Source organism: Crocuta crocuta, unplaced genomic scaffold (assembly GCF_008692635.1).
Source record: "Crocuta crocuta isolate KB4526 unplaced genomic scaffold, BGI_CrCroc_1.0 scaffold288, whole genome shotgun sequence".
NCBI lineage: Eukaryota > Metazoa > Chordata > Mammalia > Carnivora > Hyaenidae > Crocuta > Crocuta crocuta.
Window position 1 is genome coordinate 2,430,004 of NW_027532607.1, and position 18,725 is coordinate 2,448,728.

Below are 18,725 nucleotides of genomic sequence, written 5' to 3' on the forward strand. Positions count from 1 at the left end.
TAAAAAAAAAAAAAAAAAAAAAAAAATTTTTTTAAAAGTGGAGATATAGAAATATGTAGTTTTAAATTAATTCATTAAATTACACCATCCAGTGTAATTATTATAATATTAAAGTAGTAATGAGGGTAAATAGCATTTCAAAATGTTTAATTAAAGTGATGTGGTATGATAAAAATGTGATTTCTGTCCGTAACAAAGGCAGATATTGATTCGGCTGTACATAGCTGCCTCCCTTCATAATGGAAGGAAATGCTAAATTTCAGCCAGAGGTTAGTGAAACTATGAATGTGATTCAAGCTCATGGACTTCAAGTTAAGAAGCCCTGCTGTAGAGGATCTGTGCCTCACTGCTGGTGAGCAGTAAATACCACTTTAACACAGTGACTCTTAGGCTCAGTTTTGGAGAAAGCTTTTGCCACGGAGGTGCCACACTTTACAATTTAGAGGAGTTTAAAAGTTATTGGTTGGAGTTTTCAGATCTTTGTTTCCTGCTTGCTGTCTGTACTGATTGCCAGCAGAGGGCAAAAGAAATGAATGCAGCAAATTAACACTGGTGAAAAGTCCAGAGACAGTCCTCTTTTGTACTGTGGAGACATTGACTAAGAATACACATGGTTATAGTTTCTAAAATTTTTGAATTAATGCAGTCACGTTTTCCTATAGTAAAATTATTTGAATTTGTAGTTCAATAGAATTAAATTTATTAGCATTTCAAGAACAACTGGACTTTCAAGTGTTCGATCATCTGAATAAATTTGGGAATTGTTTGAGAGTAAAGAACCGGATTCTACCAACTGTATCTGGAGTTGGAAGTCGCATCATCAGTAATTGTGTTTTGTGTTCCCTTCTTGTGGTGGAGGATACCAGCATTGGTGTTGGAGTGGTGGTTCTCTAAATTTTAGTGTGTGTCTGAGAGTCCCCTGAGGGACTTGCACATTCCTAGGTTCCACCCCTGAAGTTAACAGACACTTAGGTGATTCAGAAACACGGGGTCCAGATGGCACTCTGAGAACATCACTCTGGGATTACCTAGGCGTCCACTGACCCGAGGCGGCATCTACATTCGCTTAAACGTTGATTAAGCTCTTCCATCCCATGCAAAAAGCTCTGTTACTGACTAGTCCCTGGGGCACCTGGGTGGCTCAGTCTTTATGCACCAGATAGCTGTCTTTGAGGTACTCTGTGTCTAGATATCAGTCCTGCCTCTTCCTCCTTTTTTGTGGCCTTGGGCAAATTAACCTCTCTGCCTCAGTTTCCTCATCTGTAAAATAAGGGTAATATGTAAAATTAAATGAGTTAATATACATAATGGGTTTAGGAACTCTGCCTGGGACAGACATAGTAAGCAATTTAGAAATGTTGGCTATTGGGGCACCTGGGAGGCTCAGTTGATTGAGCGTTTGACTCTTGATTTTGGCTCGGGTTATGATCTTCTAGTTCATGGGTTTGAGCCCCAGGTCAGCCTCTACTCTGGCAGTGCAAAGCCTGCTTGGGATTCTCCCTCTCTCCCTGTCTTTCTCTCCATCTCTCTCTGCCTTTCCCCTGCTCATGCGCACAAGTGCATGCGTGCTCTCTCTCAAAAATAAATAAACATTAAAAAAAAGAAATGTTGGCTATTATTAGATATTACTATATCTGTAATTGAAATATAATCAAGGAGGGGTGGCTGGGTACTCAGTTGGTTAAGCATCTGACTTTGGGTCAGGTACATGATCTTATGATTTGAGAGTTTGAGCCCTGCATCAAGCTCTGTGTTGACAGCTCAGAGCCTGGAACCTGCTTTAGATTCTGTGTCCCCCTCTCTCTCTATCCCTCCCCTGTGCTCGCTAGCTTGGTCTTTCTCTCAAAAATAAACATTAAGAAAATTTTTTTCTAATAAAAAAAGAAATAGAATCAAGGAGAATTATATGGGTGTTAGGTAAATGTGACTGTATTTTCCAGAAAGGAAGGTACCTCAAAATGTCATTATATTCATTCCTCTGCCTTCTAAAGACTCAGAGGGGAAAAATATTTTTTTTTTGATTCCTTTCAACTAAATCCATTTTTTTGATCTAGAAGCTTCTTGTAATCAGACTCCAAGTATTGTAATGGTCTAGTTTAAGTCCATTTTCTCTTGTTCTACCTGGCTTAGACACAGTAGTTGATACAAGAACTCTCATGTTTCTCCTGAATTTTGACTGTATCTGTGGCCTTTAGACAGGTCGTATTTCCCCTGTATTATGGGGAAAGATGAGTAGCAGTTCCTGGGCTTTTGTTTCACTTAGTCACATGTTTCAGGATTGGTTTTGAATAGAGTTGCCAGAGTGATAGGGATTTATTTTGCCCTAATATTTAACTAGCTGACCATCGTGCTTTAAGATTTAGTATCTAGAAAGCATTTTTGAGGTTTTGAGGAGAGAAACTGTAGGTATACCTGACGCTTTTTGAAGCATACTGATAGTGAATCTGGGCAAGACTACCTTGTACTTGAAATACACATGGGGTGAGTGCTTGCCTTTCCATCCTGTGTTGATGCCTCTGAGATTCTAAGCAGTTGCTTTATCTGTTTGGCACATGATGATTTTAACTCTGGCATATAAATGTTAATTTCTTAGTATTTGTTGCAGCCCTTCAGTAATGTCTTCATTTAATTGAACACATATGTATTGAACACACAAGCCATGTGTTTTGGGCACAATGATGATGCTTAGTAACCTTCTGTAGACTTCGTTAGCAGATGTGAGATTGGCAACAAAAAAGAGAAAGTGTGTTAGTCCACATAAGTGTTTTGGATAGATAACTTAGAATTTTGCAGTGCTCCATCAGTCTCTGGCAAGACTGTCAGTAGGGGAATATCCACTATAAAACTCTTCCGGTTTTAACTTCCTCCTTTCTTTTTTTTAGACAGTGAGAGGACTAATTCCTCCATGGGACTACTGGATAAAAGTGCTGCTGCTTTATTGCTTTTTGCCCTAACCTGGTTCACACAGGCCTACTGGAGATGCTGTGATTTGAACAAGGAATGAATCTGTGTTCTATAGGTAGTCTGGCTTGTCTGAGGCCAAGATGCCAGAGCCGACTGGTTAGCCTCTGAGCCAGGAGCCAAAGGGGTACTATGCCAGAATTCATCTCAAAGTTTAACAAGGCAGGACTTCTCTGCAGACATTGATCAATAATAATCAGTCAGGAACAGGCTTGAAGGGAGGACAGATGGAAAAGACCAAGAAAACCTGGCATATTCTCTCAGAATTTTGCTTAGCTGATTTTGGTTATATTAACAATCACAGAAAATGTTCCACTCACTGGAGTGGCATATCAATTTGTATAATTTAGGAGCTTTAAAAAATTATATATATATGTACATATTTACCCTCATGTCCTGGTACTAGCATTGTGTGTAGTAAAATAAAATGCACAGTTTCCTCCCTCAAGGAGCATATAATAACAAGATAAACGTCACATCTTTTAATTTTTTTAAATGTAAGATATGTGTAATGTGAATAGTAATTTATGTTGCTTTTCTTGAAAGCATTTGACGGTAAAGATGTGGTAATGTCTTCAAGGAGTAAATATTTTATGTTGCATTTATGCTTCTTAGGAGACATCCAAAAGTAATATCCACAGCTTTAAAATAAGTAAAAATGGTCTTTACAGCCCTTCCTTTATAGAAAGGGCATTTTTTTCATGCTTGGGGTAAAGCATTGTGAAGCAATAATTGCAGAAAGACAGTGGAGGTGGGAGATAAAAGCTTAATAGAACAGAGAAGACTATGGAGAAAAAGGCTCAAGGGTAACCTATATGTAATCAAGGTGTTTATGTGTTTTTTTTAATTAAAGTTTTTTATTTATTTAAATAATCCCTGCACCCCCTTGTGGGACTGGAACTCATGACCCCGAGATCAAGAGTCTCATGGTCTTCCTACTGGCGCCTCAGCAGTAAGATGTTTAAAGTCGAATAATTTTTCCTTACGCTCCCAACAGTAAATGGGGAAGGAACAGTATAATAAAGATCCCATGGATATAGGAAGATGCTGAGAAAGGATATCTTTGGCTTCAGATTTCAAACTCATTCAGTTCTCCAGAATAGAATTTTGACAGGCAAAATCAACAATCCTTTATTTGGGACAGTGAGAAGAGGGTGCACAGGCTGGCAGCAGGCGCTTCTCCAGACCCCATTTAACCCTTGGGGTAAGAGGGGAACTAAGCTTTTCAAGGAGACACATAGACATGCCATCTTCTCTAGGAGCATTAGATAAGGCAGGTTGGAAGAGACACTGAATTACGAGCAGCTTAACCATTTCTCATCCCTGTTGGCTGGGGAGATGCTAAAGTTTCACATGTTTCTGCTAACTTGGAACATGGCCCTGGCTTCTCTCCCATAGGAAGCTCCTTCCGATCACATAGGAAGAACTTGCCTCAGTCAAAAGATTCCAGCACAGTATCTAGAAAGAGATACTATAAGAAAAAAGGAAATATGGGAAACAAGTGGCAGGTAAAGTAGCCTCACTACAAAAATGTTTTCTTTACCTCAGATGAAAATTAATGGCCAGTTCTGCCACCATAAATGCAGAGAACTTAGGAAAGTAAAGACCTACAAGCAGAGATACAGGAGACAAAGTAAAATAAGGCATGGTGACAGGAGAAAATGCAATATCAGCAGGCAGAGTGAAAGAGAAAATAAAAGTTATCACAGAATTAAAAGCCACATTGAAAAGAGAATAAAAATGAATACAAACTACTGAAAATTAGTGAAGGATAGGGAAGACAGATTGTAAAAATGAAACACAAAAGCTCAAATATGTAATTAAAGACTATGGGAAAAAAATGTTTGAAGTAATGAGTTTAAACCTTATCTCAAGCGGCACCTGGGTGGCTTAGTTGGTTAAGTATCTGACTTGATTTTGACTCAAATCAAGATTTTGTGAGCCCCGTGTCAGGCTCTCAGACAATGTGGAGACTGTTTAAGATTCTGTTTCTCTGCCTCTCTCCTGCATGCACATGTGTGCACACTCTCAAAAGAAAAACCTAAAAAAATCAAGAAAAATGGACACAAAACAATTGGCACTGAAAACTTTTCTAGGAAAGTTTCTTAATTTTAAGGGTGAGGAAAGAATCTTTTGGGCATCCAGGCAAAACAGTTGAGTCCTCTTGAAGAGAAGGAGAAATTAAATAAGCCTTACCACATTTGAGGACAGAAGGTAATGGAGTAATGTCTACAAGTCTGCAATTATTGTAGATTGTGCCACTATAAATACTTGAGAATATGCTTGAGAATAATAACAATAATAAATAACTTGAGAATTAATCACATATAAGATTTATATTGTAAAAATAATGCACTTTTTAAAAAGATAATTTACAGAAATTGACCACATATTAAGAAAAACCTTTAACGTTAAGGGAAGTCAACTGATTAGTTAAAAATACTATATATCAGGCACGCCTGGGTGCCTCGGTCGGTTAAGCGTCCGACTTCAGCTCAGGTCACAATCTCGCTGTTCATGGGTTCGAGCCCCGCATTGGGTTCTGTGCTGGCAGCTCAGAGCCTGGAGCCTGCTTCCGATTCTGTGTCTTCCTCTCTCTCTGCCCCTCCCCTGCTCATGCTCTGTCTCTCTGTGTCTCAAAAAATAAATAAACTATTAAAAAAATTTTTTTTTTAAATACTATGTATCAGGGGTACTTGGGTGGCTCAGTCAGTTAAGCGTCTGACTTTGGCTCAGGTCATGATCTTCTGGTTCATGAGTTCGCGCCCCCATATCGGGCTTTGTGCTAACAGCTGAGAGCCTGGAGCATGCTTCATATTCTATGTCTTCCTCTCTCTCAGCCTCTCCCCTGCTCTCACTCTGTCTCTCTCAAAAATAAACATTAAAAATAATAATAAAAAATACTACATATCAAAACCTAAGGGAAGATTAGGAAACTTAAGCCCAGGTATTATAAATGACTTGCCCAAAGTGACATAGATGGTAAAAACAGGGCCAGAATTGGAATACTGTTTGTCATCAGAGTCTTATAAATATATACAAATGTCAAAAAAAAATTAAGAGGAAAAAGAATGTGTTGAAAAACAGTAACAGTTGCTCTACCAGATTACAATAAATATACTGGAATTGGTATAGTTACAGCCAGAGACATTGGTAGAACTACATGTTCCAAAGCAGGTCTGAATATATATAGAAATGTAGTATGTGGTAAGATAGAACCTTAATTCACTAGGAAAAAAATTAATAAATTGTATGGCATAGTTGACTGTTCATATGGCAGAAATATTTAGAGCTCTCTAATTCACATTGTATGAAAATCAATTCTAGATCAAATGTTTACATATTAAGAAAAGCCTCACAAGCAGTAATAGAAGAAAATTGACTAGAAGTGTGTATTGAGGCAGTGGGGGTGAGTAGAGGAGAAAGCAGTCTTAAAATGAATCATTAAACCCAAAGTCAAATAAGGAAAAGATTGACATTACGGTACGTACAAATAAAGCATTTTTATGTGAAAAGGTATGTGGTGGACAAAGTCGGAAGATACATGATAGTCCAGGGGAAATATTTTCAGGTTAATTTATTCAGTGTGATAGAAACATGGTAAAGTATAAGTAGCCAGTTCAGGGGCGCCTGGGTGGCTTAGTCGGTTAAGCGTCCGACTTTCGCTTAGGTCATGATCTCGCGGTTCGTGGGTTCGAGCCCCGCGTCGGGCTCTGTGCTGACTGCCAGCTCAGAGCCTGGAGCCTGTTTCGGTCTGTGACTCCCTCTCTCTCTGACCCTCCCCTGCTCACGCTGTCTCTCTCTCTCTCTCTCTCCTAGAAATAAATAAAACATTTTAAAAAAAAATTTAAAAAAAATAAATAGCCAGTTCATAGGGGAGGGAATGCAAGTGCTCAATAAATAGGAAAAGATGCTCAGCCTCATAGTTAAGGGAAATGAGAATTGGCCTTGTGATTTTTTTTTTCTTTTCAAATATATAAAAATTAAGTTAACTGCTTCTAGTATTGTTGATGGTATGAGGAAATGAACACTTGTACATATGCTGATAGGGGGGTGAATTGCTACAGCCCATTTGCAAAGTAAATCAGCTTCCCTTAAAATTAAAAATGTGCATACCTTGGGATGCCTGGCCGGCTTGGTTGGTAGAGCTAGCACATGCGACTCTTGATCTCAGGGTCATGAGTTCAGGCCCCAGGTTGGGCATGGAGACTACTTAAAGATAAATAAGTAAAATAAAGCAGTATTGCTGCATTAAAAAAATAAATAAAATGTGCATACCTTCTAATACAGCAATCGCATTCTTTGGATTTGCCTCCAGAAATAAAGATAGCAAGCAGTACATAAGCATGTATTACAAGTCGTGTAAGAAGTAGTAGTGGCAAAAAAAGGGACACAACATACATCACTAGAGTTGTTAAACCACATAATATGGTACATTTATTCTATGAAATACTATGCATTGATTAAAGAATGAGTTGAATCTACGTATTGACCTGAGGGGTATCCATTATTTTGTTAAATTAATGAAAAGATTTATAGCATTGGATGTGGTATTCCATTTTTCTAAAAGTTGAAGGAAAACCCTGCACTTAATGTGAAGCAACATACACTAAATAATTGTGATGTACTGGGGGTTCGATGGGAAGTTATTCACTTCTTTTGTATACCTATACTTTGGTTTTATGCGATGGTCATACATTTTATAATTCTTACAATCTATAAGAGTTATTTTAAAGAATGAAATAAACCCAATTGAAAGATCATTTAGTTAGAACTTGTAAGCCTGAGCAAGAAAATGATAGAAGATATAAATGGTAAGGGGTTTAGGGTAGAATTTTGGTGTTTAAATTCTATCAGTTACCCCCTTTCCCCTTGGGAGCTTCTTATCAAGGAAGTTATATACCAATAATAAGAGCCAAAGGAGAAATCTGGCCTCACCCTAGTAATGGCTGAACAAGCACCTCCAATGTGGTACTATTACCTGGTAAACTAAGTTGGAGAAATGCAGATTGGCCTTAAAGCCCAAGTGACACTTTCTGTTTTTCCATGTCTAATTTATGGGCAGACCCAATCTGATCTCACCTACTCAGCTGAAGGTAGAGAGAAGCTAGAGAAAGGATGGCCAGACCTATAATAAGTAGGCTGATTTGCCTCTCCACGTGGGAACAGGGTGGGCAGAAGAGAGCAGTCAAGGCCGCCTACCAGAGCGGTCAGGCCCCTAGTGAGGCATGTCCATATGCCTGGCTCAGGCTTTGGCCAGTTTAGCAATTGGAACTAGTTACGGGTGGGGATGGAAGAAAAGAACCTCACCCTCGGTCCAGTGGGGGACAGGGACAGACACTCCTTTTCCTATGGGCATAGGTGGACATATGGAGTAGGAGGAGGCGGGTGTGAAGATGGAAAGTGCTATTAATGGTTTTGTAAGACTATGGCCAAAAGCCTAGATGAAGCATTTGTTTTTTTAAATGTTTTATTTATTTTTGAAAGAGAGGGACGGGAAGAGAGAGAGGGAGACAGGATCCAGAGTGGGCTCTGCACTGACAGCAGCAAGCCCACGTGGGGCTTGAACTCACAGACCTGTGAGATCATGACCTGAGCTGAAGTAGGACACCCTACTGAGTGAGCCACCCAGGCACCTTTGAAGGATAGGTTTTGGGGTTTTTTTGTTTTTTAAGAATTTTTATTTTTTACTTATTTTTTAATGTTTTATTTATTTTTGAGAGAGAGAGAAAGAGGCAGCATGAGCAGGGGAGGGTCAGAGAAAGAGGGAGACACAGAATCTGAAGCAGGCTCCAGGCTCTGAGCTAGCTGTCAGCACAGAGCCCAATGCGGGGCCCGAACCCATGAATCGTGAGATCATGACCTGAGCCGAAGTCAGACGCTTAACTGACTGAGCCACCCAGGCACTCCTGAAGCATAGTTTTAAGGGAAAACAAAGTGTCAAACTTCAGTGGAAAATCTGAATAATTAAATTCCTAAAGATTTTTTGAAGAATTGAAAATGTAGTCAAAGATCTACCCCCCCAAAAGACACCACCTTCAGAGTTTTATGGGCAGATTTACCAAAGGAAATATGTAACAAAAGCACAGTAATCATCCATAAGAATTCTTTTTTTGTATTTTATTTTATTTTTTTTTTATTTCTAGGAGAGAGAGAGAGACAGCGTGAGCAGGGGAGGGTCAGAGAGAGAGGGAGTCACAGACTGAAGCAGGCTCCAGGCTCTGAGCTGGCGGTCAGCACAGAGCCCGACGCGGGGCTCGAACCCACGAACCGCGAGATCATGACCTAAGCGAAAGTCGGGCGCTTAACTGACTAAGCCACCCAGGCGCCCCAAGAATTCTTAAAAATCAATAAGAAAAAAGAGAGACACAGTTCCATAAAATATACTGGGCAGATGTTTTAAGTTGGTGTTTTTTTTTTTTAGCATGATGGTGAAGAGCTTGGGTTGTGGGATAGGACTACCTATATTTAAAAGGCAGGTTCATGATTGTGGGCAGGATACTTATCGTGTCTTTTACTCAGCATCTCAGGAAAGTGGGAAGAAGAATAGTGCCTACCTCATGAAGATGTTGAAAGGGTTAAATGAGGTAGTGCATGTAAAGCATTAAGCATGGTGCTTGTACTTGATCCACCATAAGCAGATAGATAGTTAACAATGGTTACTGTTAATCTGAAGTATAAATAGTAAACATGCTCAGCCTCAGGAGTAAAATGGCGAAATACCATTTTTGTCCTCGGATTAGCAAAAATGTAAAAGATTATTTTCGGTATTTTAAAAGTTATGGAGGGGTGCCTGGGTGGCTCAGTAGGTTAAGCGTCCGACTTCGGCTCAGGTCATGATCTCGCGATTCGTGGGTTCAAGCCCCGCGTCAGGCTCTGTGCTGACAGCTAGCTCAGAGCCTGGAGCCTACTTCGGATTCTGTGTCTCCCTCTCTGACCCTCCCCTGCTCACACTGTCTCCCTCTCTCTCAGAAATAAATAAAAAAAAAATTTTTAAAAAAGTTATAGAGAAATTGGCACTTTCATATACTGTACATGAAAGCGTAAGTGGAAGCAGCCTTTTTGAAAGCTGTTGGATCGAATCTCTTAACTGTTTTTAAGCTTAACACACATTATCTCATAGTTTCTGTGGTATTAACATTTAAAATGTGATGCAACAATTACACTGCTAGCAATCTATCCAATAAAGCATTTGCACATGTGTACAAAGTATTGTTTATAATAGCCAAACAATGGGATATAACCACAATAACTATGAATGACTAATAAATTATGGTGTGCTTAACCCAGCCTGCTGTAGAAGAATGAGCTAGAACTGTTATGCTGACTTGGGAAGACCATCCAAGATAATTTGTTAAGAGCAGGTTGCAGAAGCCTCTTCTATGTTTCTTCAAACAGCCCACCAGACACATATGCATACAGATGCACAGAGAACCATTTGGAAAGATGCATACCAAACTGGTTTGAGAATAAGTCGAATTGGGGGTGTAGTTAATGGGGGACTTTACCACTTCTCTCTGTATTATGTGTATATTCACAGAGAACTCCCATTCTCTTTCGTCATCGCATTGTAAACATATGAGCATCTGAACAAAAAATAGTCATGGGAACAGTGAGAGCCAGGTGTTGCTCCTCTCAGTACTTGGTTGGCAGCTTGAAGCGGAAGAGCTAAAGTCAGGTTAAGGATAAAACACAGGTCTGTGCAAACACATGAAACCTTGGGAAGATCAGAAAAACTTAAATCCCAGCCATTACCTACTTCTTCCCTGGATTAGGTACTGTTGTGCAGAGGTTGTCAAACCTCTCCCCAGGAAAGTTCTTAAGAATATAGATTCCCAGGCCCTACTTGACATTTGTTGAATCACAGTTGGGGCCCCCAAGAATGTGTAAAGCACTCCAGGTAAATCTGATGGCCAGATTTGGAGACCATTGCTATCTGCAATACAAGCAGACACAGGACCAGCCCTGTTTTTAAGGCATTTACCAAGTGAAATAGAAGCATGTAAGTGCTTTCATGAGGCAGTATGGGGTTAGTCACCAAATGGATGGTATAGATTGGTACTGAAAGATCACCATACCAGGAAGGCTACAGATGGTTTATGAAGGAAGTGAGACACAGTAGTAGTATTAAAATCTCACACACCAAGTATGGCGCTAGTCTAAGTAATTTACTTACAAAGGTTGTTTACATACAGAGTGTTACAAAGAACTCAGTGACATAGGTGTTGTGAATGTCTTCAGTTTACAGATTGGAAAATCAGTTTAGCAAAGTTAAGTAACACGGCCAAGCGAGCCTATAGTGAGCAAGCTGTAGGTAAGGGGTCCTGAATGCCTATGCCACTGTGCTAGATTAAAATTGGGTGGGATTTGGGTTGATGGAAAGGAGGTAGGAGGGTTTTACAAGCATAGAGGGCAGTGTAAGGAAAGGAACCTGGAAAGGATGAGAAGTAGTGACTAGATAAATAAGAGAGGAAGTACGGCAGGCTAGGGCCAGGTGGTAGAAAGCCTTAAATGTCTGGTTAAGAGGACCCTAAGTGGCAAATGCTCACAGGATCTGATATTTCGAGGTTGGCGAGAAATCTCTGATGACTTGAAAGGCAGCTTTTAGAAGGGAGTGTAGTGTTTTCTCCATTTTACCGCACGGCGTTATCTGTGTTGTTAGATCTATTTTGTCTCTTGCTCTTGCTGCCATATCCCCAGCACTTAGAACAGTGCCTGACACCAAGAAGCCATTCGTTACAATTTGTTGAATAAATACATGAGTGAAATATCTGGCTCAGAATCTGGATGAGAGGCTGATTCTTTATTCTGCCCAGTGCACCCCCAGAACTTCTCATCTGTTTTCTCCTCCCTCCTCCACCAAGGCTGATGCCAATTTTCCCTGTTCCATCTAGAATCTTCCTTCTTCATTTTCTGCAAAGGTCAGAATTTTAAATTCTCAAGGAACTTCATTTGGTCAGAAGCCCTCTTGTGGCCGTCTCTGTCCCTTGCCCTTCTTACTACCTGCCACCATAGGCCCTTAACCTTTGTCAGTTTTCCTGTGGATCTCAGGGCTGAGCCCCCTGCCAGGCAGACAGCCCTGCCCAGCATAACCAGGCCTCATACTCTTACCTCCAAGACCTTATAGTCTGCTGCCTTCTCAGACACCTGCACAGGGGAAGGCCCACCTAGGTCCTCAGTTTCCTTTCAGGGCTCTGCAGCCTGCCCTAGGCACGTCTTCCCGGCCGCATTTCACTGCTCTTTCAGATGGTTCCTCAAACAGGTGTCCTCACTGCCACCAGCTAGATCATTTAGTTTGCTGCATTAGTGTACTCAACTGCCTGGGTGCCTATTCTTTCTTCTTAGCTTCCCCAGAACCTTTCCACAAAGACTGCTCAAATCCTATCTCTACTTTTCCTCACTTGCCCCCTTTGAATTATTGCTCTTTCCTCTAAACTATTACCAATTAACTGTTAGAAATAAGGAGCTTATCATGTATCACCTGTGACATCACTTTTATTGCTATCTTAGGGCAGTGTTACTGGGTTTTAGGGCATTGGGGTTTTTTCTCCTTTTACATTTTCATACATCATCTATGTATGTACGAACATGATATGGTTTTTGAAAGCTCATAGATGTTCCATAAAAATGAATTGATTTACTCATCTAGGTTTTTAAAAGTCAGACATGGGGGCACCTGGGTGGCTTAGTCGATTAAGCGTCCGACTTTTGCTTAGGTCATGATCTCGCGGTTCGTGGGTTCGAGCCCCGCGTCGGGCTCTGTGCTGACTGCCAGCTCAGAGCCTGGAGCCTATTTCAGAGTCTGTATCCCCCTCTCTCTGACCCTCCCCTGCTCACGCTGTCTCTCTCTCTCTCTCTCTCTCCTAGAAATAAATATAAATAAATAAAAATAAAAAATAAAAGTCAGACATGGATGGCAAGATATATACATAGAAAAATCCTTAGGCATCTACAAAAACTACAAAACTAATAACTAAATTAGCAAAAGTTACAGGATTCAAGATTAATTGCAAAAGTCAGTTGTATTTCTGTATAGTAGCAATAAACAATTGGAATGGAATTTTTAAAACAATTTCATTTATAATAGGCTAAAAACACTTGAGAATAAGGTTAATGAAAAAAAATGCAATACCAGTACACTGAAAAGTTCAAAACATTGCTGAGAGAAATGAAAGAAAGTCTAAGTAAGTGGAGAAATATGCTGTTTCATGGGCCAGATAACTCATTATTGTTAAGAGAGCAGGTTTTCCAAATTGATTTATAGATACAACATAGTCCCCAGCTGAATCTCAGCAGGATTTTTGTAGAATTTGACAAGCTGGTTCTAAAATGTATGCAGAAGAGCAGATAATGTGAAATAGCAAAATGATTCTGAAAAATAATACTAGAGTTGGAAAACTTACACCATAAATTGCAGAACTTCACTGGAAAGCTGCTAGAGTCAAGACAATGTGGAACTGGTAAATGGATAGGCATATAGATCAATGGGACAGCATAGAGACTCTAGAAATAGATGTGCAAGTACACAGTCAGTGAATTTTCAGCAAAGAGACCAAAGTAATTCAAAAGGAGAAAAGGTAGTTTTCATCACATGATGCTGGGACAAATAGACATTTTATATGTAAAAAAAAAAGTGAACCTTGATTCATACTTGGCATCCTAAAAAGCAGTTAACTTGAAATGGTATCATAGGCTTAAATGTAAAGCCTAAAACGATAAAACTGTTAGAAGAAAACAAAAAATCTATGACCTGAGTTGGGGCAAGGATTTCCTAGCAAGGACACAAGACCATGAGTAAGAAAAGAAAAGAAACGATAAACTGACATCAAAATTTAAAATTTCTGTTCTCCAAAGAACACTGGGGGGGAAAAATGACAGGACAGCCACAGACTATGAGAAATTGCTTGCGGAACACATGAGCAAGGGCTTGCATCCAGAATATGCAAAGCACTCTCAAAACTCAGTACAGAAGAAAACATCCTGGTGTAGATGAAGTGCATCTACTCTGTATGATCCAGTAATGGTGGACACGTGTCATTATACATTTGTCAAAATCTACAGATCATACAACACAAAGGGTGAACTCTAAACTGTGGACTTTGGGTGGTGGTGATGTGTCGGTGTAAGTTTATCCACCACAAATGGACCACTTTGGAGTAGGTACTTTGAGAGTGGGGGTTGTGTACGTGTGGGGGGACAGGGTATAATGGGAATGCTGTACTTTCTGCCCAGTTTTTCTGAGTCTAAAAAAATCAAGTCTTTTTTAAAAAGACAAAATTATCTGAAAAGATTTCAATAGAGAATAAACAAGGATGGCAAATAAGCACTTGAAAAGATACTATAGTTGTTACTAGGGGAATGCAAATGAAAATACTGCTACAGGTCTATCAGAATGATTTTTTTTTAAAAGTCGGAAATACCAAGTGCTGACAAGGATATGGAGTGTTTAGAACTCTCGTATATTGCTAGTGGGAACGCAGAACAACACAGCCACTTTAGAAAACAGATTACCAATTTTGTTTTTAATAGCAATGACTGACTTTAAAGATGTTTTTATTTCTTTTTTGAGAGAGAGGGAGGGGCAGAGAGACAGGGACAGAGGATCCGAAGCGGGTTCTGCTGACAGCAGAGAGCCGGATGCGGGGTTCGAACTCATAAACTGTGAGATCATGATGTAAGCTGAAGTCGGATGCTTAACTGACTAAGCCACCTGGGCACTTTGTGTTTTAATAAAGTTAAAACTACATTTATAACACGACCCAGCAAATCTACTCTTAGTTGTCTACCCAAGAAAAATGAAAACTTGTCTAAGAAAAACTTACACATAAATATTCATAGCAATATTTATCATGGTCTCAAACTAGAAATAACCTGAAAGTTCATCAGCTGGTAAATGGATAAATATAGTGCTTCCACATAATGCAATGTTTTCAGTAATAAGGGAGAAGACACTACTGGTAACACACAACAACATGGCCAAATCTCAGGAGCATCATGCCGAAGGCAGCCAGTCACGACTCAATGCCACGATTCCATTTGTGTGGTATTACAGAAGGGGCAAAACTAGAGATTAGTGGTTGCTTGGGGCTTAGAAGCAAGGGATTAACTGCAGAGAAGCCCAGGAAAACTTTCTGGGGTGATAGAAATGTTCTATATCTTAATTGCTGCGAGGGGTTACCCAGCTGTATAGCTTTGCAAACGTATACATTCTAAATCATTAAACTATGCTTAAAGTAAGTTTTACTGTATGCAGTTGTACCTAAATAAAATTCTTTAAAAAAGAAATGGGCAGGAAGATACTGGTATCTGAGACTGAAGTCAGACAACAGTAGAAGGAATTCTGTTTTTCTGCAATGTGGTGTGCTTATCCATTTATTATGGATCTTTACCAAAAATTCCCCATTCCATCTTCCAATTAGTGGAAGTTCAGAAACAAATGTATACTGAGTGGCATTTCTTATGGAGCCAGACTGAGTTTGACAGCAAAGAATGGAGGTTAATATTGGTCTATATCCACTCTAAGAGAAAGTAGCTAGAAATCAGGGAACTTTCCCATCAATGGCAACCTTTTTTTTTTTTTTTTTAAGATTTATTTATTTTTGAGACAGAGAGGGTGACAGATTTCCTAAGCAGGCTCTGCGCTGACAGCAGTGAGCCCAATGCGGGGCTCAAACTCACGAACTGTGAGATCATGACCTGACCTGACATCAGATGCTCAGCCAACTGAGCCACCCAGGTACCCCTGCAGCCATTTTATGCCAGTTACAGCAATTTGCGTTCTTGAATGCTCATTTGACACATGTTCGTGACACATGTTTCTAGCGAGTGTGTTGGGAGATGGGGGGAAGGATTTGATGTGTTTGATACTGCTCCAGAAAAACAAATGTTTATGTGGTTCAATTTGGTTATTTTACAGGTTCAGCTCGTTGGCTTAGATGAAGAGAGTTCAGAGTTTATTTGTCGAAACACTTTTGACCATCCTTACCCCACTACAAAGCTCATGTGGATCCCCGACACAAAAGGCGTCTATCCAGACCTACTGGCAACAAGTGGCGACTATCTCCGTGTGTGGAGGGTAAGCAGGTGCTCAGTTAGCAGCCAGACCAATGGGCTTTCTCCATGTCAGCTGTTTACTAAGAAGCATGGTGTCACAGAGAACAGACTGGGGTTGGTGGCAGCGAGTGTCATCGTAGCCCGGCAGAAACCACAGGTAGCAGATCTGGGATGACCTTGTTTGGCTCAGCGGGTTTCTTAATAAATCTAGTCAAGATGCTTTGAAGTCCTGCTGTGGTCAGGCTCCAGTCAGCCCTGAACTTGAGGCTCTGTTAACCTGAGGAAATGAAGGTAAACTGGGAGTGGGGTGGGATAGGGGGGATATTTGAAGCTTCTCATTCTGTCTGTAGCCAAGATATTTTTGAGTAAATTAAAAATAAAAGCAAGCCACTGATGCTAGTAAAGTATGTGAGTGAATTGTGGAACCTCACCCCCTCTCTCAGCTGAGCTGGTCATCAGCGCATCTCTTGTAGCCTGGAGGTGTAGTGCCCAGCCAGGCAGGGTACAGAGATTCTCAGCTGGACAAGGTGAGAAGGCCTGTCCTCTAGGAAAACCAGGGGGTGAAAAATTTGGAAAACAAAGCTGGGCAGAGGAGAAAGCTTGGAAAGTAGTAGTGTCCATGGAGTTCCTCTGGATTTTATTATTCTGTATGATAAAAATGTTCTTCCCCTATGCCTTTTGTTTAGTAAGATAATGTCTAAACAGAGCTTTTAAAGGTTTTCTGTGAAGATTAGCCTAGCTGATTTTTAAAAATTATTGTTCCTTCAGGTTGGTGAAACAGAAACCCGGCTGGAATGTTTGCTAAACAATAACAAGAACTCTGATTTCTGTGCTCCCCTGACATCCTTTGACTGGAATGAGGTGGATCCTTATCTGTTAGGTAAGGGAGCGAGGAAGTGCATATTCCAGTTTGAAGAAGCAATGATAACATTTCCTCAGAAATAGCACTGGGCCTGAGGTACATGCATGCATCCTAGATGGAGCCAAGAGGGAAAGAGGCAAAATATGGGATGTGGTCATTAATTCTTCATATGGAGTGAGCTTCCCATGTGTGTATATCTTGTCTCTCTAGTCAGCAGAGTGGAGGTCCCAGGGTAAAGATTGAATACTTGATTCTTGTTGGCTCTCCCGGCACCTTTCCCATGCTAGCAAGTGTCCATGGTGTGTCCTCTCCTGGGCTAAACAGGAGTGGGCGCAAGGAGGGAGGCCTCACTCCTGTCAGCCGTTGACTTGCACTGGCTGTTTCCAGGTACCTCGAGCATTGATACGACTTGCACCATCTGGGGGCTGGAGACAGGGCAGGTGTTGGGCCGAGTGAATCTTGTGTCTGGTCATGTGAAGACCCAGCTGATTGCGCATGACAAGGAGGTAATGATACCGTTCCTCTTCTGCTTTCTTCACCTACTCTCTGTGCCTTCAGTTCAAGGTCAGACTGTTCTCTCACTATTCTGCAAAGTATGTGGAGAATCATAATATGATGCCAATGTCTTCTTGTTGAAATTAAAAATAGTAATGTTTCAAAAATAGCAGGGAGGAACACTTGTAAACTAATGTTTATGTGGGGCTTTTTTTGGCTGATATAAACAACCTAATCTGCCATGTATAGGTTTTTGTGCCAGAGATTGCTGGTTTGTAATAATGAACTCTCTTATAGACAAACTTGGACCTGATGTGATTCAAAAATAACACTTATCTTGAAATATATTTACTTTTTAGAGGGAAGTGGAGGGGAAACCAGGAAGAGGGAAAATTTCTTAGCAGACAAACTTATATCATCATTTTTTCTCTCAACTTGGTTTACGAAATTCTAGAATGTTCCTTAATATTTGCAATACAATTTGGAATGGAACATGGCTTATTTTCATGGTGATGTTTCTCCTGCACTTATTGGAAAAGCTAGGGAGAGCTATTTGTGATTGTGTTTTGATCAAAGCATTCTTCTGAGCAGTGCTTTTGGAAACTGGTCATAAATCTTTTCCTCCCAGAGCTGCTGCATGCTCCTTGTACTCTGATTTCCTGTGGGTAGCGTTTCCTTTTCTTTTCTCCCTTACCCTGCACAGCAAGGAGTATTAGTACAAATAAAAAGAAAGCCTTGACCTCAGGTCAGACACTTGAGGTTGTCCTCAGAATGGGAAGATGGTGACCAGGTTATCACTCTTAGTAAAGGCTTGGTCTTTGGCTTTCTGCACCCCTAAAGATAAGATCTGTTACAAGACTGCCGGACTTGGTTGCTCCTAAGCCAAAGGGCAAAGGAAAAGTTTGTCCTACAGAGAGAACTAGTAAAGAACTTCAGGAAGCCCTCTTGGCATCAAGTGGAACAGGTTACTACATTTTAGTTATGTGACAACTTAGCCTGCTCTTCTCTGTCAGGATCCAACCCAGACAACTGAAACTACTCTAAATATTAAACATGGGTTTTAACCTAAGGCATTGCCCACAGGGACCATGGGTGAAGCTGGGAAGCCTTACTGGCAACAGTGAGGTAATGGGGGGAATAGAAGTGTGAAGCTGCTACTGCCTGGCAGCCACAGGGGCCAGGAAGCCCAGGAGCTGTGTCTCCCTGGCAGAAGGTAAAACCATGGAGAGGATACAGCCACTGCCAGAGACACTTGAGAGAACAGAGAGAGGGGATGAGAAACACCTTAGCTTCTCCCTACCAGGAACAAGGGCCAGGAATGGGTCTTAACAGCAAACCGGCCCTGGGCCAGCAC

At 40.6% G+C, this 18,725-nt stretch overlaps 1 protein-coding gene across 2 annotated transcripts in view; it reads left to right on the forward strand.

Moving 5' to 3' along the window:
• Window positions 1-18,725, forward strand: part of DCAF7 (DDB1 and CUL4 associated factor 7) — a 31,633-nt gene that overhangs the window by 3,039 nt on the left and 9,869 nt on the right. For both annotated transcript variants that reach the window (XR_013339126.1, XM_077780299.1), the window contains exons 2-4: window positions 15,878-16,036; window positions 16,783-16,894; window positions 17,264-17,382. Coding sequence is in view for 1 of the 2 variants with exons in the window: in XM_077780299.1 (XP_077636425.1) it covers window positions 15,878-16,036; window positions 16,783-16,894; window positions 17,264-17,382 (390 nt within the window). In the remaining variant the exon portion in view is untranslated. The remainder of the gene's footprint in view (window positions 1-15,877; window positions 16,037-16,782; window positions 16,895-17,263; window positions 17,383-18,725) is intronic.